Source organism: Mizuhopecten yessoensis, unplaced genomic scaffold (assembly GCF_002113885.1).
Source record: "Mizuhopecten yessoensis strain PY_sf001 unplaced genomic scaffold, ASM211388v2 scaffold7551, whole genome shotgun sequence".
In the NCBI taxonomy this organism is placed as follows: Eukaryota; Metazoa; Mollusca; class Bivalvia; order Pectinida; family Pectinidae; genus Mizuhopecten; species Mizuhopecten yessoensis.
In genome coordinates, this window is record NW_018407104.1 from 300,919 (window position 1) to 326,621 (window position 25,703).

Below are 25,703 nucleotides of genomic sequence, written 5' to 3' on the forward strand. Positions count from 1 at the left end.
GCGCGGGACATGTTCTATTTTCACTGGACTTACATTCTACAGCGGTGCGTTTTTCTTATGACAGCAGATATAAGTGCTAGGACAAGTGGTTGATATCCCTCCTAACACATGTAAGGATATCAATGTACTTTATGAGGCTATTAATCTCACTGTAGTATTATAACACGATTAATCTTAATACCATGGGCAGTGCAACATCTTACATATAACAGACAGGAAATGCTAATTAACAGAAATATTTACATATTGCCATGAATTATTAATTCAACAAAATTTAGCATGAGACAACAAAACATTAATAGACAGCTTGTTTAAAAAGAATGTCAGTTAGGTTGTTAAAAATTAAATTTGACCGCTTTACTTACCATTATCATTAAAATCACAATTACTGTTCTAAATAATAGAAACATGACATCAAAACCAAGCATATATGCAACTGCATGTTGATAATATAAGACACCTACAGTATATATAAAAAATGTATAATTGGTTCAATATTTAATGGTAGTTATAATTATTGAATGGGTCATTATTTCAGATCATTTAATGGTGGTCATTAGTATTTAATTAGTCATGATTTCATATCATTTACTGGTAGTCATATTATTTAATGGGTCATTATTTTAGATCATTTAATGGTGGTCATTATTATTTAATGGGTCATTTTTTTTAAATCGATCCGTTGTTGGATTTTTGATGAGCTGAATTAATTTCACATTCTGAAATGCCGTTGAATGTCTTTAAATACGAGAATTTCGAGAATGACTTGCATCTCAATCAACCAGAAGACGACATTAAAGATGCAACATAATCAACTAACTATCAAAACATTTATCTCTAGTATGAATAGTGCAAGGTTGTTGATTTGCCTGTCCCTTGTAGCAACAAACAAGCATCTCTTTCTTATAGATATGTCACAGTCGATGGTCTGCCTTCAATATCAAGACTTTAAACATTTAAGCATGGGGTTCCTACTGGGATAGCTTCAATCTACGCTGTAGAATACCTACAAATGTCGTCATGACCAAAAATTATTTTGCATTAGATTGTTTGTGATCTTCATACTCTTCTAGATTTGACGGAAGTCATCATGGCGTCTGCGCACATGTAGTGCAGGCAACTTTGTGGTTTCACTTCCGGCGTGTCCGGGGTTCATAATGCCATTTCTTTTGTGTTGGTGTTACGTCAAATCTTGTTTTTCGTTTAATAGTATGCAAAATATGTCAGTTCGTATACAAATAATATTTTTTAAAAGAACTGTTTTGAACTTAACACTTTCAGTAAAATATGCAATCTTGCTAAATCTACACTCTGCTTTAGTAGTAAAGGCACGTTCCTAACACTCCACGATAATCGCAGCAATGAGACAAGGTACAGGTAGGCCTACAAATTGCAATTATAGGGTTTTGTTATTCGTAACATGTCCGCGCCTATGTAGAAACCAGTGTTTCGTTAAACAAGACACACGTAGCGATAGAGCCGGCGATCGGTGACTCTGCCTAATCATCGTATATATATGTGACCTCGTCCAAGCTGACATACCAATAGCGGCACTACAAACTTAACAGGAATGTCCTATTGGTATTTGATACCAAGATCAACAAACATTACAAAAGGCGTGCATCGGCGTGAGACAGAAGTGAGCGTAACTGTGCACGGATATATGCATTCCTGTCGCCCTACATGCTATTACTATGTCCCTAAATTAATCCGGAATCACACTGAATACTTACATGTGACACTCGGCACATTCTATCGAGCCTTTTAAAACATGCTTATATCAATAATCACTACATTGAAACGAAGTAGTTCTACCAGCTGTGCCGACAAAGAAAGGAAAGAAGACATGTTCTAGAGTGTATCTATACAGCCCTTGACCAAACAGTCCTCTTAAATACAAACCAAATCAAAACACGAGTGCTTGTTCGAATAATGAAGACACCTGTCAGTTTTTTTCCGATATTTACCTGGCATTATAGTGTCATGATATTTGTATGAATACACCACATATATATGTGATAATAAGATAACAGAATCTCTTGTTTTAACCTCGGTGGGACTTGTTACAGTAATTCCGCTCTTGCAAGAGTGACAAATACTTTGAATTTAGGCCTACATGTCACCGGTACCATGACGGCATCAGGTGCATAGTTTCAGATCTAACATAGATAGCATGACAGTATGTTAATGCTAACACCATAGTCACAGCGTACAGGACATCCCACAACCCTGGCACGACAATTAAAAACTGTTAATGTAACATGGGAAGAGTTGTTTTGGTATTTGTTCTTGCTGTACGAAGCGGTTCGAGGCTTCCTGGGGTCATACTGTCAAATCATGACAGGAGGCTGCCTAGATAGTGAAGGTGAATCTCCCTAACTGCTATTGTAGTGTGACTTATATCAAGGTCAATGTTCTTCTAGAACGGCACTATCAATTTCAATATCAGGAAGATTAAAATCAAATCTTCATATAAGGGGTAATGTTGGTTCTGAAGTTTGTTCTATCTGTATAAGAAGGTTCAAGGCTGTTCAAGAAGAGCATATCAGGACGGACATTCTTGTGGATTAGAAGTCGGGTACTCTTGATTTCATCCCCGCTGTGGTTCCTATAGTCAATAAGTCTACGTGTCCTTGACTGGGGCACGACTCCCAAGCCACAGGTACGGAATGGTATGCAAACAAGTTTGAAGTGCCAGACAAACCTAACGGGACAGGACACTTCTATCATAACGGTACGTCACCGATCGAATCGCGATCACACAGCTAGATACCTTACACATAGGAAGCTTTCTTTGTCATGATACCCGTATCTTGTATTAATCCCGACTCGAACCCTATCCCCTGTACGTGGTCATTACGGACAAGCCACGCACCGGCGGGGCCAGGGCATCTGTCATTCCACGCCTCACGTTCCGCATGGTCACGTGTTAGCAGGTCATTTTCGACATGCATAGGGGCATTAACTGGCATCTTGAACCGAAATCCGTTGGGACAGGCGTATATTTCTAGAATAAGGGTTAACGGGGACTTTGAGACTGAAAAGACAACTGCTAACTGACGTCTGTGCTAAAAACTGACACAAAGAATGTCCGAATGTGAATGTCACAGACTTGTACGATCGTAGAACAAGAAGAGATATACACACGTCTTTGTTTAAAACAAGAGCCTGACCTCACAGCACATTGCCTCATGTATTCTTGTATTCGACCGCCCAGAATGAAGTGCATTCGTCAAATTCATCATCTGTTGAATATGGTTGCAATGCTATTTGTTAGTTTTAACTTTTGCTTAATCGGCTTTTCAACAAAAAAAAATTATTATGACAAGTACTTGAAGAAGATTACGATGTATTTTAACGGTGACACATGGAGATTTGGAACAAGCATATAAGTAAAAACTGCCACTGTCGCATCTTCAAGACTTGGGGAGACATTCCTCCACGAAGGCCGATCCCAGCATTCCCATGGAGCGTATTTCCTGTGGCCATGAGAGTACTATAGGAGCTTTAGATGAATTGTGTTTTGGGTAATGTTATGGGTATTATGTAACACACCCTACCACAGTGAAGCCCCGAGATCAGGTCAGGTGATGGGACACATATCGTGGAGGATGGCAGACAAGGGGTTCGTGTTGATTGATCGCACAGCATTGACATACCTGATTGGGGCAGGGGAGCACATTTTATCTGGGTTTTTTCTGTGATATGGCATTAATCCCTTTAGCTTCACACCGTGGCCTTATACAGCACCAGCTAGCTTCTCAAATTGTTAGCTTCATAAAGTTTCTGCTCAATGTTTTTTAAATACATAATTTACAAAATGTTTCGTAATATGCATAGCTTTATGTCATACGTGCATGTATCCACTTTTCATTGATAAGTGTATTTATCTGCCGTATCAGAAGTATTACATTAGTTAAGCGTTTATTAGTTTTTAAATTCAGATAACAAAAGTACGACGGTATCGTTCACAAGGCTTTGTGTCACAAAGCTAGAGGGGTTGCATACCCAAGCAATTCCGGTATTTTACATTACAAAGACACGTTTGCTATGAAGATTGTACCGCCGGGCCAGACCTTTGTCGGATTGAGGATATTTAATAAATCATATGCATATCTTCGTATAATGCAGCTTGACTTATTTCAATAGAACCTTTCAGTTTTTCATATTTTAAATGAAAATTTCATCCTAACCTAGATTGTGGCGTCTTATTTATACATCATCATAATGAGTTGCACACCTTTTTGACATAAATCTACGAACATACAAAAGATACCAGACAGTCATTCAGCGAGTATCACAAGAACACTCCTACATCAGGTGACTTGACCAACGAACTGACGTTTCTACACGGTGTCCCACTTTTAAATTCGCATGAATAGACTCGATAATGATAGAATCATCAAAGTACACATAGCCCTACTTGTCTTTTCAAAATAGAAAACCTCTATTATTAGATACCTGCATAGCCGCAGTCAAACGAAGTCGTAAGTTCTTTGTGACAATGCATGATCAGTGTGGGATTCAATTCGCCAATTTTAATCCATCTTTACCGAGTTCCCATGAGCTTGTGAATGGTGCATTCTGTGTGTCCTTAATCACAAGAAGTCTTGAGAAAAATGGAAACGCTCAAGAAAAAGTTGTATTCTATTCGTCTTAATTTATCGCCGTATCTCGCCATTATCTTTTGTTTTCAAAAAGGTGAATGAACTTTCTAAAATGCTATCGATCGGCATGAACACGTTATATGCAAAAAGCTAAGTTTTGTTAACTATCAGACTTTGGAGGGTAGGATGTTTATGGAAAGTTCAATACTTAAAGGAAATTACGTTAAGTGCCTAGAGACTTTACATTAAACCGTCTGGACGGATGGGGTCTGATGGGAACGTATATGACCCTGTTTCAGCTCGGACTGACGGATTTGGGACATTCTCTGTTCATCTGGTCCGTAGACGACTGGCGTTCCAACTGTCAACAACAAACGACCTGAAGAGTGCCTTCATAGCGGCAAAACGATCTTTCTTTAGTAGTAAATATTGAAGAACAAAAAGAATGATTATTTAGCATTCTGAATGAATCGAAACCAGACAGAGCACACAATGCACTCTTTCTCAAATGAAATAAAATGTTCCGGTGTCTGCGATACAGGAATTGAATTCTTATCAGTTTTTAATGGTTAAGGTTGTGAAATGTATGACAAATACTCCGGAACCAATAAGGATATTGATAAAAATCTTCATGTCTTCTCCTGTTTTGTGGTGTCATGAAACAAATGTCCACTACACCAGACTAATGTCCATTGTGACAGATGACCGCTCTGTGGAATTGCCTAGAAGCTAGTCCATTACGGAGGCGAGAGGTCAATTAGTCAGGCCATTACGAGGACAGATTATGTGTTTAGAGCCACGGTCAGTCTAAAGACTGATGGTGTCACCTGGTTATGCAACGGACAAGAACAGAAGAGGGAAGCGTTTCTGTCTGTAGACATAGCGGTCATACCTGAGCGTTTTACACCTTACTTGTTAGCACACTGACGAGGAGTCGTTAAGGTGTAACACCTTGCTAATACTACCCAGTACCCTTTACTTAACACCTGTGTGGCGACGTCTTTGTATTTGCACTGCTATGACGTTCTAACGACACTGAGGTACAAATGCAGAGAATGTAAGATAGGCATTATCAGAAGATGTATCTTAAGTATAACACGTGTACGTATAGAAAGTGCCCTGGGGCAGGATTCACCGGTTACAATGCTAAATCTCTACGGTAGATGCTCTCATACTCTTTCCAAATCAGTAAATGGTCACTGAAATGCGCCCCTCTACGTTGGTCAGTCAAGGTAGGACCGCACATAATCGGTCAATCTTATTCGTGAGCACAATATACGGTCTTCTGTACGTATTTTTTTTATATATAGCCTCAGTGGGGAGTTTACACAAAACCACTAAATTGAAGTCTAGAATGACACGGGGAGCCCTTTAAATAAGTCAGCCACGTAAATGCGCTCCACTGCTAGGTTCGTCAGTTACTATCTACAGGTAGGACTCCGACGTGTTGGAAAAGCGCCTCTATCGCGATAAGACCGAGGTTATAGTCAGAGCCAGCACGACCAATACAAAGTTATACTAGTTGAGGCTTTGACTGACAGATAGCTTTAGCCAAAATATAAACCAATGCATGGACCCCGCACACCTTTAATCATGCTTTGTTAGACACTCAAGCCACCTGTGTTAATTTCAGGTGTCATACGACTAAAAAAAAAACTACCTTTTCAAACGAATAACACACGCGGACTGACCCACCGCATACAAAATGTACTGGACTCATTAAACAAAAAATATGTCGATGAAAAGAAATAATTTGAACTGAACTATTTAAATTATTCCGGTTTTTACACAGGGACGGCAATTCAATACACATATAGAATAGAATGCAAGTACAGTCACCACAAGAAAACTCAGCATTGCAACTGACGCTTTTTAAAGAAACATGAAAAGATAGGGATCTCTGTTCGAAAAACCTCGAAACAACACGATTTCGCAGAAGAACGTCGAACAATCCGCGACGTTTGGTGTGTTATTGCCGTGTTCACTCCCAAGTCTCGTCTGCATTTAAACTGCACTATATATCTTATATGAATAGAGGTTCACCAGCTAGTGTTAAGCTCCAATGATTTGAAATTGAAAATTAAAATAAAACGAAAAATGAAACGATAGTCGTCATTTGTATAGCATCCATTTGGTTAACAGAGCAAAGATTTGGCGCGCCGGACCCTTCCCATTGACATAAATCCATGTATATCCTAGCTGTGTCTACTATCCGCGAATAAATCTTTGGAGTAAAGTTTGCGTGTCACTATTTAGTTCTTACATCAAAGTTTTCGTCTCATTATCAATCGGTCATATATGCCAATATCGTGGCTGTAGATGACTTGAATAAGGTATTAAACCCGTACTAATGTCGACAACCAAATCACCTTATAACAGGAAGTTACATACTCGCTTATAATATTACAATGCATCTCTCTGTGAATACTACTTTCGGGACCACCTCTTCGTTCTATATGATCAGTCGGTGTATTTTCACAGACCTTGAATGATGTGGTAAAAACGTAAACATGTTTTGAACATTTAAGCAAAGTGTCAAATGGGAGCTAAAAATATATAAATATTCTCATTTCAAACGTGACAACCCGACAAAATGTGCCAAAATCAGGGTTAAATAATGAGAATGGCATGGTTTAAGGGTTGCTACAAAGGTGTGCGTTCGCCTTGACGGGTATACTCAATTATGTAATCCCTGTTAGGAGGAGTGGAAGAAATCTAATGGGTATAAATTACAGCGAGGTCACAGGAAGGCAAACACAGACATAGACAAGAAGATACGTACACTATGTTATCTGGCACTGCAAAGGTGTAAAATAGTGTAAGGACACATTGACTGTATGGCGCTACACGCAAGTAAATATAAGGACACCTTGACATCTATCTGGTGCTGAACATGTGTAATATAATGTGAGAACACATTGCAGTACACACGTGTAAATATGAGAACTCGATGTCTGAAAACTGACACCATACCAATGTAATATAGAGTATTATTTTGCACTACACAGGTATAAATATAAGGACATGTTGGTCTATCTGGCACTTCTCACTTCACACTTCAAATTGTTGTAATGACACGTAAACTACTTTCTGGCACAACACACATGTGAAATAATCAGGACATATCGATCAAAAACATTTCACACTTTTGATACTTCTATTTCTGTAATAATATGAAACGTGGGAAACTAGATCATAAACTCAAATATTTCATAGACATTAAATACATATAAAAATCGATATGTAGTAAACTTGTCATCGTAAAATAAAATTGATACGATCGTTAAAAATCCGTCACCTGTTTCGGTTATTAAAATCGGGGTGGGGTTATGGTATACTGAATTCAACACTTGCACTCCCGAGTCTACTATACATGAGCCTTACGTAATGATGGCATGCAGATAGGGAATATGTATATACAAAATAAAAACATCCAGACAGGTATTCCTAAAGAAATACAATCTATTTTTGTCATAGGTTTGAAAAGCATGTATCGAAAACGCACAAGGGTGTGAAGACCTATTTGATAAATTGGTATACCTGTACGTTATATTGAAACGCATAAATACATTTCATCGGGGATTGTTTGTTTGTACATGTTTGTATCAACAAAAAAATATAATGACATAGTTTTCCTATCCCGGATATTCCGTACTGAAGATAATCTTACTGTTATTATCATCAAGAGGTCAATTAAAACTCGATGAAAACCTGGGCTAACGTCCAGGTATTCTCAAAGGTAAATATATGTACTAGATAGCAAAGATTTTAATTTTTAATTTTTTGACGAGGTCAATTTCCCGGTTATAGACCCAGGGTGCTGATAGGAACGTTTAGTGTTTGTGATGGAGACTATAAACTCCGAGGTCTCCCGAGGGCAATACCGGGAGACCGGGGACATGTTTACGTAAGCCGTGTTGTTGCATCTGTACCTTTGATCCGTTTGCCAGCCTGCCTGTTCATCTGAAGGATCCGACATTTGACTGATAAGATAAATGAACCTCTCAGATTGCGGTAATGATAATACAAACTAGCGTGGATTTATCAGTAACAGGGCCACTTTAACGCTAACATATCACATTCAGAATTTATACATATTTATTGGACCTGCAATTTATTTAATTTCAACTTATGTTTTTTCCCTAAATTTGCAGACATTTTGAGATATGTTGTAATACAGATGTAGTATATTTTTTATGCCATATTTTTTTCTGTACACATTTTTTTTTACAATATTGATATAATTCCGGAGGAGTTATCTTTAGATGTCCATTTTATATAAATACTTATATTTAACTCTTAACATCAAAAAAACCATCAATGATATAAAGCTAACAATCCATACGAATCCGGTATAAAAATAGAAACCCGTGTCAATATTTGTTTAATTTCAAATTTAGCCATATGAAAATTTATGACCAGATTTCGCAACAGCGTTGAACTTATACAGAATTATAAACATGTTGATAAATCTGTGTAGACAAAATACAAACACGTGTACAGGTATATTAGCCAAGTCTAAAGTCTGTTTTACAGGGTCTCCCACTTTTTAAACTGTACATGTCACTTCATCTTATGCGAGAATGTATTTTGTTTGGGGTGTAGACGTTAAATTTGAAGGAAATTACACAAAACACCTGAGGGACTTTCGCGAGTTCAAAAGCCCTATCTTGTACTTGAGTTCTGGGGCAGGACACTCGGGCAGTGTACAGCGAAAGTAAAGCAGTATCAGCGTTTACCGTGCACAAGTGCTCAGATAAAAATCCTTGCTGTTAAATTATAAATCCACGTGTTTTATCAGGAGATAGACCAGGACAGTAAAAGGCGTTCTCGGTTGCAGAGTAAGTTGAGATACCTTAAACAGTGTTTTCGCCATGCTGTGTAAGTTTTAAAGCTTACCTGTACACCCTAGCAGAGGGAAGTTTTTTTGTATACCGTATATATATATATCTTATATATCATTGCTGAGATTCCTACAAACACGGCTAACATATCAACGTACATCATACTAAAGTCAAGAGATATCAGAAGGAAATTAAACTTTTATTAAAAAGTTCAAAGATTCATAAATCTGTGTTTTATGATTAAATTTTTTTTTGATGACAGAAGGTTTCACATAAGTTTCAGTCGGCTTGTCAAGCAGTACACGGTCGGTCCCTGAGATCGGGCGTTATAGTTAAATGGATCATGTGCTTATACACTGCATCTATGCAGCCATTAATGCTAAATTAAACAACATATTTCAAATTTACAAGGTATGGCTGCATTTTTAGATTTCTATGGCGACGATACCTAGGATAAACCAGCACAACTATAGGGATGAGTTATAGCTCTATGTATATATATATATATATATATGCGTGTGTGTAGTCAATGTGAATATATTTAAAACCCAGCTAAATAAAGACGTATTTTTTTCTAGTGTCTGGTTTTACATGATAAACAACAAGATATTAACATACATACTGTATAGTTCAATAAGTGGTCCTTGAATTACACACAGAATTCAATATTGAATCAAAATAATTAGCAATTTTTCGAAGGTACGATTTCATCATATTTGCTTAATTAATTTCGATGGGACGAGTGGTGAGCCTAATAAAACACTGTATGATGTGTTTATTGATAAGATTAACCAGACACATCAAGACCGATCTTTGTAAACTTATACATCTACTAATTAAAATCGGGCACAATACGTCCTCAGATATACATATAAACGGCGTCAATAAACAATAGTTAAATACACTTGTATCATAAACGTATACACATACTTCAATTTTATTTTTTTACCGCCGTACGTCCAGTACGTTATGCAAATACATATTAATTAATGGTTTTATATTCACAACGCTTAATTGGTATTAAAATTCCGAAGTACCAAAGTGAATTCCGGACTGCACATGTGACATAGTAAAGCTGTTTCCCCGTGTTGGACGCCAGAGAGACGATCATCCCATTTACCTAGATAATGTGATACACACAAAAAACTGACTGATCGATCTACAGGAAAAAATAGGTTTCCTGTGATATTACCTGCGTCTTACCTGCATATAGGATTAATGGGCGACAACCTCCTCCTCATAATGGGCTAAGTTTCCGAGTCCTCCCGCTAGTGGCCATGTTCGATACACTAGCGTCTCATCTGGCCGTCGGAGGTCTGGCGTTCGGGCTATCATGAGATCCCCAGTTTATTGGGTAAAATATTGGGGAAAATATATATATTCCAGATCCGGAAGATTCGTGATTTGTGAAGGAACTATTCCCTTCGGTACTTCACACGTATACACTAAGGTAGCGCCCACAACATCGCTTGCTATTCCTCACAAACACACACCCGGTAAAAAGGAGGCATCAATTTTAAATAAAACCGGGATTAGAATTAACATTTATTTATATAGATATAGATATACGTTACGAACAACGATCAATTCCCGGTTTTAAATCCACTTGACGGTAAGTATTCCACAGTCCGACTTAAGGATCATCCCTTTGTCAGCTACATCCCAAAGATTGTACCGTGGACTGGACATAAAGACGATGTTTTTGTACCACCATGCATCGTAATATAACTTTTCATAACACTGTACAGCATTTTGTATTTCGATAACTCTGTGTTTTGACTTAATATCTGCCGGAATTATGGCGAGGCTTACACTCTCCGTATGTTGTAGCACCATGTACCTCTAGACAGGTGCAAATACACAGACCACGTGAGTGTCTCGACATGCTTACTATGCATATCGCGGTGGTAGTTGAATTTTCATCATTCGAAAACATTCCAAACTTTTTTTAGTTGAAAACCACTGCATTAAAACCGAAACATCAGCTTTCCTATTCCATCCTGGTTTTTAATGTACCTGGTTTGAGAATGTATAATATTATTCCAATTTTTTTGGGAAAAGGTATCACTAAGGTATTTCCGTGAAAAAAACACACACCTGTATGATTAAAACACGGGCCCTGGTTTGTAGCGTCCTCCGGTTAGACCGGCATGTTTTCAACTGATAGCTATATAGCTATACACACACTAGTCTCACTCGCCAAAATACACATTATGACAGCGACCGAACGTCGAGTGTGACCAGCCCTGTGATTGGCTGATAGAAAACAATAGGCACATGAATACACAGACAGGGGTCAGTGAAGGGAGACAGACAAGCCCCTTTAAAGGGTCGGACGGGACAGAGGGAGCAGATATCTCTCAGCTGGGGGCACGGAGTGGACTTATAAAGTATACAGAACACTTCTTCGCAAACCAATCAGGAATTAGGTCCGTCTAGAAAACCATTTTGGCGATTAAGGAGAGGGTTAAATACTACCACTAGAGGAAGTCATCCCGGGGACGGGGAGCGGGTTTGTATTGATTTATACAGGTAAAAGGGCCAGGTATAAATGTTAATAAACGATATTAATCAGCTTTCAAAAACTCAGTGCCGCATAAAGTTTGTAAAAAGTCAATAAAGGCTGATTATAAAATGTAAAATCGAGGCCGTGAAATGTCAAATGGCGGTGAAGAGCCGTGGCACAGGTACCTGACAGAACAGGCATACTTAGGGACTTCAAAGGATCGGAGCAGGCAGGACGAGCCATGGACTGACATGGGAGACGGAAGGGATCAAAATGTCACCATTTCGGGGCCTGCAGTATTGATCCCGATTAGGAAATAGTGTGAGCAGACGATTAGCGACATTGGAGATGTATATATGTAACAGAAATACATGCAACATCTTTGTATAATCGACACAATGCACATATATAGGTGTACAGTTGATTTAAATGGCATTTACCTGTAGAACACCAAACGTAATATATATGATAAAAATGCGTATATTTCAAATACTTTAAATTGTAAATTAGGCAAAATATAAAAAAAAAAGTATATTTGTATATAAATTTACATATGTGATATATATTTATAAATACAGCAAGTATGTTCTGATTGTTCCTGTCATTATCATCCCCATTCAGTCCCGTACTGGCATTACGCTATACTCGACAGCATGAATGGAGCTAGCACTCAAGGAAAATCAATAGGATTAAAAGACGTTACCCCGCGCACCAGAGTATCATCCTTCCAAGTTCGACTGACGGACTTATTCCCCTTGCATCGCATGATAAGTAACATCTCAAGAGTCAAACGTAGGAGTGCGTAGGTGGACAGGGATATCCTTCCGCTAAGAAAACATAATACCACAGGATGGTTACCATTAGTTCGTAATGATTTATTAAACCCTTATATTTCACCGTATTGTTTGGATGTTTTGTATTTAGAAGTGTGAATACATCTTGGCTCGTAAACAATCCTATTTAAGGAATCAACGTGCTCGAATATCAATCCGCTTACGGGGGAGTGAGAAACAAATAGTATACAATCTGATTGGAGTGCAGTTTTATATGTTATCCTTGCTACTAAATTAATCCCAGAGATATATCCTATATCAGAAAAAACTAATAGGAGGGATGTAGATAGAGGGTGGTGTACTTGTAACCCGATGTTTGGATAGGATTGGTGCGCATTACAAAATGACTTCGGTTAATTGAGGACTCTCACATATGTCGAAGTGGACAAAAATATTCAGGGATGGAATCTGGTCACATATTCCCTCCGACAAAATTACAATTACATGTAACGAGACAAAGATAATATTTGAAGAAGTTTCAGGAAAACCTAGAACGGAAATAAAACAAAGTCTCAAACATGTTGTTATAAACCTCGAAAAACGATAAATTTGAAAAAAAAAAAGTCGAGTAACATATAGCTTTACCTCATTTAATAACGAACAACGATTTTTTTTTATGATTTGACGCTCATCATGATTAAGTTAATATTTATTCGTCAGCAAATAATCTAAACACGTTTATAAGAAATTTCATCAGTGGACCAAAACTGTTTTTCAAGCGATTTCCTGAATCTTTGACTAACAAATTGTCGATACCACAATGTACGAATTTCCAGATACCTGGTGTTTTTAATATAGCGAAGTTTGTATGCTTACTTTAGTTACCAATTCGTTAATTAACTTAAATTCTTCTGAGCGATTAAAACGAAAACGGATGCAAAATTATTCTTGAATATCATTCCGGAGAATTCAACACAAATTGCTGACCTTATTTATTAAAGAAAACCTTTTTTTGGTTTTAATTTTCTTTTAAGGAACGAACAGTATAACGCTATGATAGGCTGCTGAAACGATTGATCATTTCGCGATGAACGAGTGAGATTATCTGGGATAATGTAACGATCAACAGTGCGGTTTAAAAGGTATTACTATTTATTTGACCATAGTACGTTTTGCTTGATTTTATATTAGCTGACTACATGCCAGAATGTTCCTTTTGTTTTAAATTGGCATCATCGCACGATATCTTGCAACGCGCTCAATGTAATCAAACTGACAATTTATATGCAGACATAAACACGACATTCCTTGTTTTAAACAACTTTTTACACGTTCGCAAATATATATTTTAGTAATAAAAAAAAAAAATCATGTACGCTATCTTTGGAACATGTATATGTAAATACTGCTCACAGCCGTTAAAAAAAAGTACAATACTTCGGCACACATCTAAATCAAATTATCCCCAAAATTTCGGTTCAATTATGTCTTAAAACACCTGTGTAATACATGTCCGTCCACACATGTGTAATACATGTCTGTCCACACGTGTGTAAGACATGTCCGTCCACATCTGTGTAATACATATCTGTTCACACATGTGTAATACATGTCCGTCCACACCTGTGTAATACATGTCCGTCCACACCTGTATAATACATGTCTGTCCACACCTGTGTAATACATGTCTGTCCACACGTGTGTAATACATATCTGTGCGCACCTGTGTAATACATGTCTGTCCACACCTGTGTAATACATGTCTGTCCACACCTGTGTAATACATGTCTGCCCACACTTGTGTATAGATGTCCGTCCACACGTGTGTAATACATGTCTGTCCACACATGTGTAATACATGTCCGTCCAAACGTGTGTAATGAATGTCTGTCTACACCTGTGTAATACATGTCCGTCCATACCTTGGTAATACATGTATGTCCACACCCGTGTTATTCATGCCGGCCCTCACGTGTGTAATATATGTCTGTCCACATATGTGTTATTCATGTCTGCCGACACCTGTGTAATTCATGTCCGTCCACACGTGTATAATACATGTCTGTCCGCATTTGTGTAATACATGTCTGTCTACATCTGTGTTATTCATGTCTGTACACTCCTGTGTAATACATGTCCGTCCACACGTGTATAATACATGTCTGTCCGCATCTGGGTAACACATGTCTGTCCGCATCTGTGTAATACAAGTCTGTCCGCATCTGTGTAATACCTGTATGTCCACACCCGTGTTATACATGTCTGTCCGCATCTGTGTAACACATGTCTGTCCACATCTGTGTAATACATATCTGTTCACACATGTGTAATACATGTCCGTCCAAACGTGTGTAATGAATGTCTGTCTCCACCTGTGTAATACATGTCCGTCCATACCTTGGTAATACATGTATGTCCACATCTGTGTTATACATGTCTGTCCGCATCTGTGTAATACATGTTTGTCCGCATCTGTGTAAAACATGTCTGTGAACATCCGTGTAATACATATCCGTCCACACGTGTGTAATACATGTCTGTCCGCATCTGTGTAATACATATCTGTCCACACCTGGGTAGTACATGTCCGTCCACACCTGTGTTATACATGTCCGTCCACACCTGTATTATACATGTCTGTCTGTCCACACGTGTGTGATACATGTCTGTCCGCACGTGTGTAATACATGTCTGTCCACACCTGTGTAATACATGTCCGTCCATACCTTGGTAATACATGTATGTCCCCATCTGTGTTATACATGTCTGTCCGCATCTGTGTAATGCAAGTCTGTCCGCATCTGTGTAATACATGTCTGTCCACATCTGTGTTATTCATGTCTGTACACACCTGTGTATTACATGTCCGTCCACCTGTGTGAAATACATGTCCGTCCACACGTGTGTAATACATGTCCGTCAACACGTGTGTAATACATGTCTGTCCGCATTTGTGTAATACATGTCTGTCCACATCTGTGTTATTCATGTCTGTACACACCTGTGTAATACATGTCCGTCCACACGTGTGAAATAATGTCCGTCCACACGTGTGAAATACAAGTCCGTCAATACCTTGGTAATACTTGTTTGTCCACATCTGTGTTATACATGTCTGTCCGCACCTGTGTCATGCATGTAAGTCCGCATCTGTGTAATACATGTCTGTCCGCATCTGTTTAATACATGTCTGTCCACATCTATGTAATACATGTCTGACCGCATCTGTGTAAAACATGTCTGTCAACACCCGTGTAATACATATCCGTCCACACGTGTGTAATACATGTCTGTCCACACGTGTGTAATACATGTCCGCCCACCACGTGTGTAATACATGTCTGTCCGCATCTGTGTAATACATGTCTGACCGCATCTGTGTAAAACATGTCTGTCCACACCCGTGTAATACATATCCGTCCACACGTGTGTAATACATGTCCGTCCACACGTGTGTAATACATGTCTGTCCACATCTGTGTAATACATGTCTGTCCACATCTGTGTAAAACATGTCTGTCCATACCCGTGTAATGCATGTGTGTACACACCTGTAAAATACATGTCCGTTCACTCCCGTGAAATAATTGTCCGTTCACAGCTGTGTTATACATGTCCGTCCACTGATATGTCATTTCTGTCCATCCACCTGTGTTATACATCCATCAACACCTTAGTAATATATGTCCGTCCACACCTGTGTTATAGATGTCCGTCCACACGTGTGTAATACATGTCCGTCCACACGTGTGTAATACATGTCCGTCGACACCTGTGTTATACATGTCTGTTCACATGTGTGTTATACATATTTTTCCACATGTGTGCAATACATGTCCGTCCACACTTGTGAAATACATGTTCCTTTATCTCCTTTGTAAAACATGTCCGTCAACACATGTGTTATACATGTCTGTCCACACCTGTGTAATACATGTGTGTACACACTTGTGATATATATGTCCGTTAACTCCTATATAATGCATGTCTGTCCACACCTTTGTAATACATGTCCGTTCACACCTGTGAAATACATGTCCGTTCACTCCTGTGAAATACATGTCCGTTCACAGCTGTGTCCGTCCACTGATATGTAATTTCTGTCCATCCACCTGTGTTATACATCCGTCAACACCTTAGTAATATATGTCCGTCCACACCTGTGTTATAGATGTCCGTCCACACGTGTGTAATACATATCCGTCCACACGTGTGTAATACATGTCCGTCCACACATATGTAATTTCTGTCCATCCACACTTGTGTAATACATGTCCGTCTACACCTGTGTTATACATGTCTGTCCACACCTGTGTTATACATGTCCGTCCACACCTGTATTATACATGTCTGTCCACACCTGTGAAATACATATCCGTCTACACCTGTGTTATACATGTCCGCCCACACCTGTGTATTGCATTTCTGTCCACACCTGTGTTATACATGTCCGTCCACACCTGTGTCATACATACCCGTCCACACCTGTGTAGTACATGTCCATCCACACCTGTGTAGTACATGTCCGTCCTTACCTGTGTTATACATGTCCGTCCATACCTGTAATATACACGGCCGTCCATACCTGTGTTATACATGTCCGTCCATACCTGTAATATACATGTCCGTCCACATCTGTGTAATACATGTCCGTCCACACCTGTGTTATACATGTCCGTCCACACCTGTGTAGTACATGTCCGTCCTCACCTGTGTAGTACATGTAATCGATTATAGAAGAACTTGCAGTGGAACTGTAAATATTATGGCATAAAGCCATTGCATTAAGCTTTTTGGTTTTCAGAGAAACAATCCTCTGATGAAAATGTACAAGATAATGCGCTCCCGCCGATTAACTACAGAGCATTTTTAATTTTCACAGTAAACCGGAAGTAACAGGGTTTTTTTCCAATTTTATTTTTGGAACTCACGTCACTGATGTGATTTAGATTCAATATAATAAGCAACCACGATTATTTCTTTTTTTTTAAATCTTAATTATTATACAGTACATGATTAAAGTGGCAAACAGAATCACACGGCCATTAAAGGTCAAGGGCGTCTTGACAGAGTTTGATCCTCCGTTACCTGGTAGACGCAGGCTCGACTCCCGGCGTCGAGAACAATGTATGTCTGACCTCTAAACAAGGGTCTTGAAATAGATGTTTTGATATTGCTTACGTCAGCACAGCTATTGTTGAAAGGGAACGATTGTCCTCGTCAAAGAATAAAATAAAATAAAAAGAGCTGCTGGAGAGATATATTAGGGAACATACCACTGTTCTTAAAAAATAAATATTCAAATAATGAAACTTTAACTCCACTTGGATAAACCCATTGACAGGTTTACGATGCACATTTTGTGTTGCGCTATAAGACGTTGCAGCACTGTGCATGTATACCTGTTGTGTTTTGACATGCTGTATTTAGAAATTTAACCCTGATACGATTTAAGGCCGTCGTCGTGCCCTAGAAAAGTCAAACACACAAAAAACACCACTTGGCATTTGATTTGCTTTGGCAACTTTTAATTGATTACGAATTAATTGCTGCTTTTATCAATAAATGATGTAATTTCTGACATTTCATAAATAAGATATTTTTTTTAATATACAACACCTCTTGAGTACGATATTAATATGTTTAGTGACAAGTATAGAAACAGGTAATCCCTACCTGTTTACAACTGTTTGTCTAGGCATTATGGGCCTTCGTAAGAAGAATAGACGTTAAAGCGTTAAAACATGATTGAGCGCTATTCGTCCGTCACTACGGACCAACTCGAAGTGTCACCCACCAGCGACAGTGTTTATAGGTCAATTAATGGTCTATCTGTATTGCTGCGATCTCGAGCAATCATCTTTTTACCTCCAGCTTCTCCACGTTCCCACCAAGATTATCCTCTCCTTCGTGCCCTCACACGTACATCTACGTTGTCCCGTCGGCTATTGGAAATAACGTATGATGTCATGCTCATTGTCCTAGGATACCCAGCTTTTACCTATATCTTTTTCACAGTACGCACATTTCTCGACAGTACACAGTAAAATATCGTTAAACTGCCGCTAGTAAAAACACAATGGCGTTATAAAGAGGTTTGGTGAAATATCGAGGGATTTTTTTTTAATTTTTATATAGGGCATATGGAAAAAGGGCGTTTACTACAAAAGTGTGATTTCGTTCTAAATTTTCCTCCATTCCCTATGTGTTCAGCTCACAAGTCTGTCTTCCAGTTTGTTATCAGTATCCCTCAATCTTCACCAAGTATCTCTCCAACTACATCAATCATCTCTCATCCCACAACTACTATTCATCATTCCACACCTAGTTTCCCTCAATGCATACCAATTATCCCTAAATTCACACCCTGTATCCCCAAATCACCCAGTATTTGTCTTTCCGACCAATTGTCCCCAAATTCATAACCAGCACCATCAATCTACGTCCAGCTTCCCTCATTCCACACCCAGTCCCCTCAATCCACAGCCACCATTCCCTAATCCACAACTAGTATCCCTCAATCCACACACACCATTTCTTAATCCACAACTAGCATTACTTAATCCACACCCACCATTCCTTAATCCACATCCAGTATTCCTCCATCTACATCAAGTATCACTCAATCTACACCCACCATTCCTTAATCCACAATTAGTATTATTCAATCCACAACCATCATTTCTTAATCCACATTCAGTATCCCTCTAAATACACCAAGTATCCCTCATTCCACACCCACCATTCCTTAATCGACATTCAGTATCCCTCAATCTACACCAAGTATCCCTCAATCAACACCCAGTATCCCTCAATCTACACCAAGTATCCCTCAATCCACACTCACTTTTTTTTACTCCACACTTAGTATCCCTCCATCTACACCCACTATCTCGGAATTCAACCTTCATCTTCAACCTATTCAACTTCTACTCATTATTATTCCATTATTCCATCCCAGCTACAGTATACCTCGTTCACAACCTATCTATCACTTCCGATCCGCTATCCCAAACTAATCGCTTTTCTCGCAAATTTGACTGACAATTCAATATTCCACACAATACTCAATTATCTACTGATATCCGATAGAAACCTGTTGTTCCATCTCCTCATTGTATCCCCGTGTCCAACACTGGCCAGCATCGATATCCTCATAAAACCTGTACTACCCCGGGGGTCGGGCAGCTGTACCAGCAGATTGGCAATATCGATAAGCACGTGGTCGGAGGCAGTGTCTTTTTATAAATCTGACGGGTCTTTATGTCACAACCACGCCTTTCTCCTATGATAGTGGTGTTACGATGGTTTAATAGTATTTTCTTTAAAACTTTTGTTTCGATATCTTTATCAGCCGACCAAACTGCACGGTTCAGTACTGACGTATGTATGCGCGTGTTACGGGTTGAACCCTGTCTTTACTTTTAAATGCGTATGTAAAATGTATCGGTTTCTCTTATCGATGATAAGACTATAGACGTCAAATAAAATATGGACGTCATAAAACGTGAACTCAAGAGGAGATAGACCCGCTCTAACAACGATGTGGAAAACCCACTCGACACACATACACTATACAGCATCAAACAGGTGTTCATTCATTAGACAAGAATACAAATCTGGGTTTCTTTGGTTTGACATTTGGTGAAAAGGAACTTAAGAAAATACAGTGTCTTTAATGGTTGTTAGTTAAATTATGGATTTTCATCAGAGTCAATGTTTATGAAGTATATGATAATCACGAGGCCACAAGCTAACAAAGGTCAATGTTGATGGTAATCACGAGGTCAAACGTCAATTAGAGTCAATGTACATGGTAATCACAAGGTCAAAAGTTAATTAGGGTCAAAGAGGTCACAAGCTAATTAAGGTCAATGTGTATGCTAATCACGAGGTCACAAGTTAATCTAGGTCGATGAAAATTTACAAATCATAGTCCGTATCGATATTTAAATGATATACATTAACACTCTCTTTCTCGATCGATCGCCGTTTTGTACTGATCTTTATACACGTAGTCATATATCTATATACTTATATTGTACGGCCCTGTACTAGGACCTTTATGAAATGTTATAGTTGACACATATATAAACACAGATATATATCCCTTTACAAACAGTCACCTTTTCTATATTACTAGATTTACCAATACCCACCTGTTCAAATTACAACTCAATAGAAACATTAATCTCTAGACTAAAATAATTGCCTTCGGGCATTTCCGGATAGTTTCGCTAATCTTCGTTATTATTCGTAGCGATTAACGATCATAGTATGTTCCGATTGTAAACGACACCCATCAGACTAGACAATTAATATATAACCGACCGCTGATAACAGTACGCAGTGTTCTCGGGTCATTTCACATGACATTTTCCCTCGGGCTTCTGTCGGTGATCGGTAGATTCGACTGGCTATGCGTTAATTAGGATATAGCAGATATCGGCGATGTTGACGTTACGGCTCCCCTTATCAAAGTCATCATTCGGTCACATCTCCCTAAATGTATTGAATTCAATTGTATCAGTTCCGCGGTAATAGTGTTTTCATAAGCTCTGGTCTTGTACCCGATTCGCTTTGTGTTAAAGTTTACATAAATATCTACGACTACACAATTGGATCGCATTGGCGAATCCAGAGGAAAGGGTATCTAAATTTTTACTTGGTGGATCCGGTTTGGGGGAAATATATGGCATTTAAACAGTGGTGGATCCAGAGGTTTTTTTAGGGCTTCAGGATCCTCCACCCCCACCATGAGAATTTTCTTTAAAAATCATGTATTTTCACCATTTTCCTCAATTTTTCCTCACATGGACGCCACCCTGGAAATTTGAAAAAAACCACTAGATAGGTCTCTAGATCCGCCACTGTAAAGACAATTTCAATGCTGATCGGGGGTAGGGGATGTCCTGAAACCCACCCATCACCACCAGACCCGCCTCTTGATCAAGTAATCGGAATAACTTGGCTAACTGGAGCTAAAACAGCATCGCTTTTGCCGTTGCTAAATATATGTACACCTCATAATATTCAGCTTCTACTGACGTTTAGTATCTACTCAAGCTTGGAAATCATATAATCAGAATAAATTAGGCATAAGCAATTCACATTTCTCGATAGAAATTGGAATTAATTTATATCTTTGACATATGATACATAGCAAAATATTATTGTGGTTTTTTTTCTTGGCAAGTGTTTTCAGCTTTTTGATAACGTATATTATGTTTTATATTCATTTAATCTCCGTGATTCCACTCACGGAAGTAATCCCCGGAAATTATTTGCAGGTTAATTCTGTGAGGACTAAATCAGAATACTTAAATGCCATCTTTACGGCAATTTTAATCACTAGAATTTGCTGTCAAGGTCAATGAGACTTGAATAGGCCGCGTTTGTTGGCAAGGTAAATGTGACTTCAACCAGTCAGGGTGCAGGGGAGATTTGTGAATCGAAAGCAGAATTCTTGGAAGCTTGACAGTAACTTAGAGTAACTTGACTAAACTGATAAGAATAAATGCGACTTGAATAAAATAGGTTTGTTGATAAAGTCAGTGTGATCTGGCTCTAAGGCATTGAGAGGCTTTCACAGGCAGCGGACTGTTTTGCTCACATATATGTCAAGGTCTTTATAATAAACGTTCATGTTAACTGTCTACGTTGCCGGCGAGGTCAAGGTTAGGCCTTACTCTATTATCAAGCTTTGGTTTGCTTTGTTTGTGCCTAACGTCCTATTGTCTCATTTCAGGTCGAGTTAGGTTTTGGTGGTGGAGGAAAGCCGGAGTGCCCGGAGAAAAACCAACGACCTGCGGCCAGTACCTGGCGATTGCGCCGGCCACGTGTACGTAGGCCTCGAACCCGCGACACAGTGGTGGAGGGCAAGTGATCGTAGACGGTAAGACGCCTCAACCACTCGGCCCCCTTATGAATTCTAATAATGCCAACATATGATTATATTAACCAAAATGTAAGATTATGAATTCAATTGTAATTTATTGAACTGATATTTTTATTAAACATTTAAATGATTTCATTCAAATATGAATTATTTTAATTCAATGTATACATTTACTATTTTGCAACTTTTGACATGATATTGATTACAAATAATCACCATTGAAATTGGGAGTATCCATGATCTTACAATCTGGGGGGAAATAAAACAGTTTTTCTAGCGTTGTTTTATTGACGATACGATGTTTGTTAAAAATACCTCGTTACCACAAAGTACATGTATACAGGTTTGCTTTCGGGATAGATAAAGGCCATATGACTGTTCTACATACTCGAGTTTTGTAAATAAATTGTGATAACATTTTATTTTTATTTTATACGCTTGTGTCTTAGAAGCACTGTCACCGCACGTGGTATAATGTTTGTAAGCTGTGGCAAAGTTGACGTTTGTATCAATGTCACTCCAGTCAAAGTAAAAATCAAAGGTAGAGATAAAGACTGCTATCTTCGGGACAGAGCTCGAGAGATTACAACTCCCGGCAAGCTCCACCAAAACAGGATATTTAACACGTACAATAATAATCGGAGCAACAGCGATGTCCGTAACCGAGATAACGCTATCATTTATGTGAATTCCCCTTTCTTTCCCGTGCGGTTACATCACAAATAAGGATGGGTTCCTAATGCACGGAAATGGTCAGTATTAATTACGGTGAGTTTCAATTGGTCAACTATATTTCTGTATATTTCAAAACAGCACACACCCACTGTTTATATTTCTAGGGAAGTCCAACAAAACTTCACTATAGCTAAATGCGTGAAACGTCGAAACCTGTGTTTGTTTATGTTTCAGTTTAACGGAAAATATCATGCTGGAACCGTCGTAGATGATTTACCGGATGTTGTGACGTAATACAGAGACTTCCTATATACGAGTACATCACCATATCTAAACCACAAACGGGAAGAAGATATACAGGTGTAACCCATATTTTGCTCCTGTCCATACCTCACCACTGTTACATGTGCTGTGGCTACAATCCAAAATCTACAAACAGTATGCAAATGAGCAGACGTAGTGATTTAGAGAACTTTGTGGTGTGATATTGTATCTCGAGCCTATGACGGAGAAAAAGCAAAACGTGCTACAGGGAGAGATAACCTGGTAGGAAAACCCGTGAAAACGTGACGATTGCGCGTGCTTTTGTTCACAGGGTTTGAGCTACGTAAAATGGGTAAAAATTAGTCGATGAACTCATATCATATATATATATATTTTAAATGGTGGCACTTCCGGTGACTGGCATCCCTTCGGTAACTCACAATATGTGATATGTACGCTACACCGAAGTAAATGGTATTACATGTAGCGACCAGGCCAATCTTAGTGCATATGATTGTACATGTACCTCAACGCAAACTAATAGTGCATCATATTGTACATGTACCTGTACGCATTATCTTAGTGCATCTGATTGTACCTGTACATGTACGCTACATCTTAGTGCATCAGATTGTACCTGTACCTGTACGCTACATCTTAGTGCATCATATTGTACCTGTACATGCACGCAATATCTTAGTGCATCTGATTGTACCTGTACATGTACGCTATATCTTAGTGCATCAGATTGTACCTGTACATGTACGCTACATCTTAGTGCATCATATTGTACATGTACCTGTACGCTACATCTTAGTGCATCAGAATTGTACCTGTACCTGTACGCTACATCTTAATACATCAGAATTGTACCTGTACATGTACGATACATCTTAGTGCATCAGATTGTACCTGTACATGTACGCTACATCTTAGTGCATCAGATTGTACATGTACCTGTACACGAGACGATTTTCAATAATAGGATATAGTTTTTAAACAAGTACATTCGTACACATTAAAAATAACGGAGGCACAGAGCAAGTACTTCATATAGCTAATGTGTTTGAGAATGCAATATTCGTGAAATAACAGTCACAATGCTTTAAGCGTTGCATGCAATCTTTATCTGTGAGACCTTCGATTTTTTTTTTTTTTTTAAATTGAATTAGAAATCATAAGAATTGAATTAAAATGAACTATTTCCGGACAAGTAAAAAGGCGTAGAAAGCGTTTGAAGTTACGTTTAATACAGAGAAGCGTTTTACTGACAGAGATACCAGCAGGGGATGGTTAAACCGAAGTTCTGATAGAATTTCTAATCTTTTAAATCTTTTAAAATCATCAGGATGAAAAGTTTAATCTACAAGAAAAAAGGTATCATGTTTCATTTTATTAAATACAAGGCACATTACTTATCGATGATGCTTTCTTGCTCGATAATTAGTGTTGGTTAGATAGTTAGAATGTAGATCCTCAATTTCATGGCTTTTCTCGAGTTTTGTAGATTAGAGATGCTTGATAACATTCAGTCAAGAAAAGAAAAAAACTTTATGTCTTTTATATCTCAGAATTTGTAAAGTATATTTCGTTTTTTCCACATTTGATTCAGATCGTTTCCTGTGTGAGTAAATATCTCGAGAGTTTTGCGCACACATTCGTTCACAAGCTCTTGACACCCTAAGTGGCTATAGAGGACGGTGTTTTGTAGGGTTGTCCTAGTTATACGAGGAGTTACTATCGACTGTACTGTACCTATATACTCCAGCGTGTAAATAGCGTCAGACACGTAGACACGTACTAGCCCAAGTTTTATCAAGAATCATTAGGGTACTGAAACATATACGTACATTTGAGAGTACTGTATTGAAACTGAAACTAAAACAGGCATGTCTTTCTTAGAAATCAAATTGACCACATCCAAAAAATTGTACACATATACTTTAAAATTTATGCACAAATTTTTCAAACAAAAACAGTTTGAAACATGGCTTAAAGTTGTAGAAACAAACATCTTCTTGCAACTGTTTTCTGGTCTTGACTACGTCACAAATGTACATTTGTAATTCTACTGCATAGAAAATAAATTTAACAATCATAGACTTTTGTTGAAGTGAGCAGGTGGTCTTATAGACC

General features: G+C 38.4%; 1 protein-coding gene across 3 annotated transcripts in view; it reads right to left on the minus strand.

Annotated features, from left to right (window-relative positions):
* LOC110453963 (fibroblast growth factor 18-like) overlaps nucleotides 1-25,703 on the minus strand; it is a 55,900-nt gene that overhangs the window by 28,661 nt on the left and 1,536 nt on the right. The window contains exon 1 of one of the 3 annotated variants that reach the window (XM_021503223.1): nucleotides 10,644-12,034. The exons of 1 other annotated variant lie outside the window; for it this stretch is intronic. In XM_021503223.1, coding sequence (XP_021358898.1) covers nucleotides 10,644-10,660 — 17 coding nt within the window. In that variant the 5' untranslated portion in view covers nucleotides 10,661-12,034. Of the gene's footprint in view, nucleotides 1-10,643; nucleotides 12,035-25,703 lie in introns of those variants that run through there. One more of the 3 variants, XM_021503221.1, reaches the window with a different exon arrangement.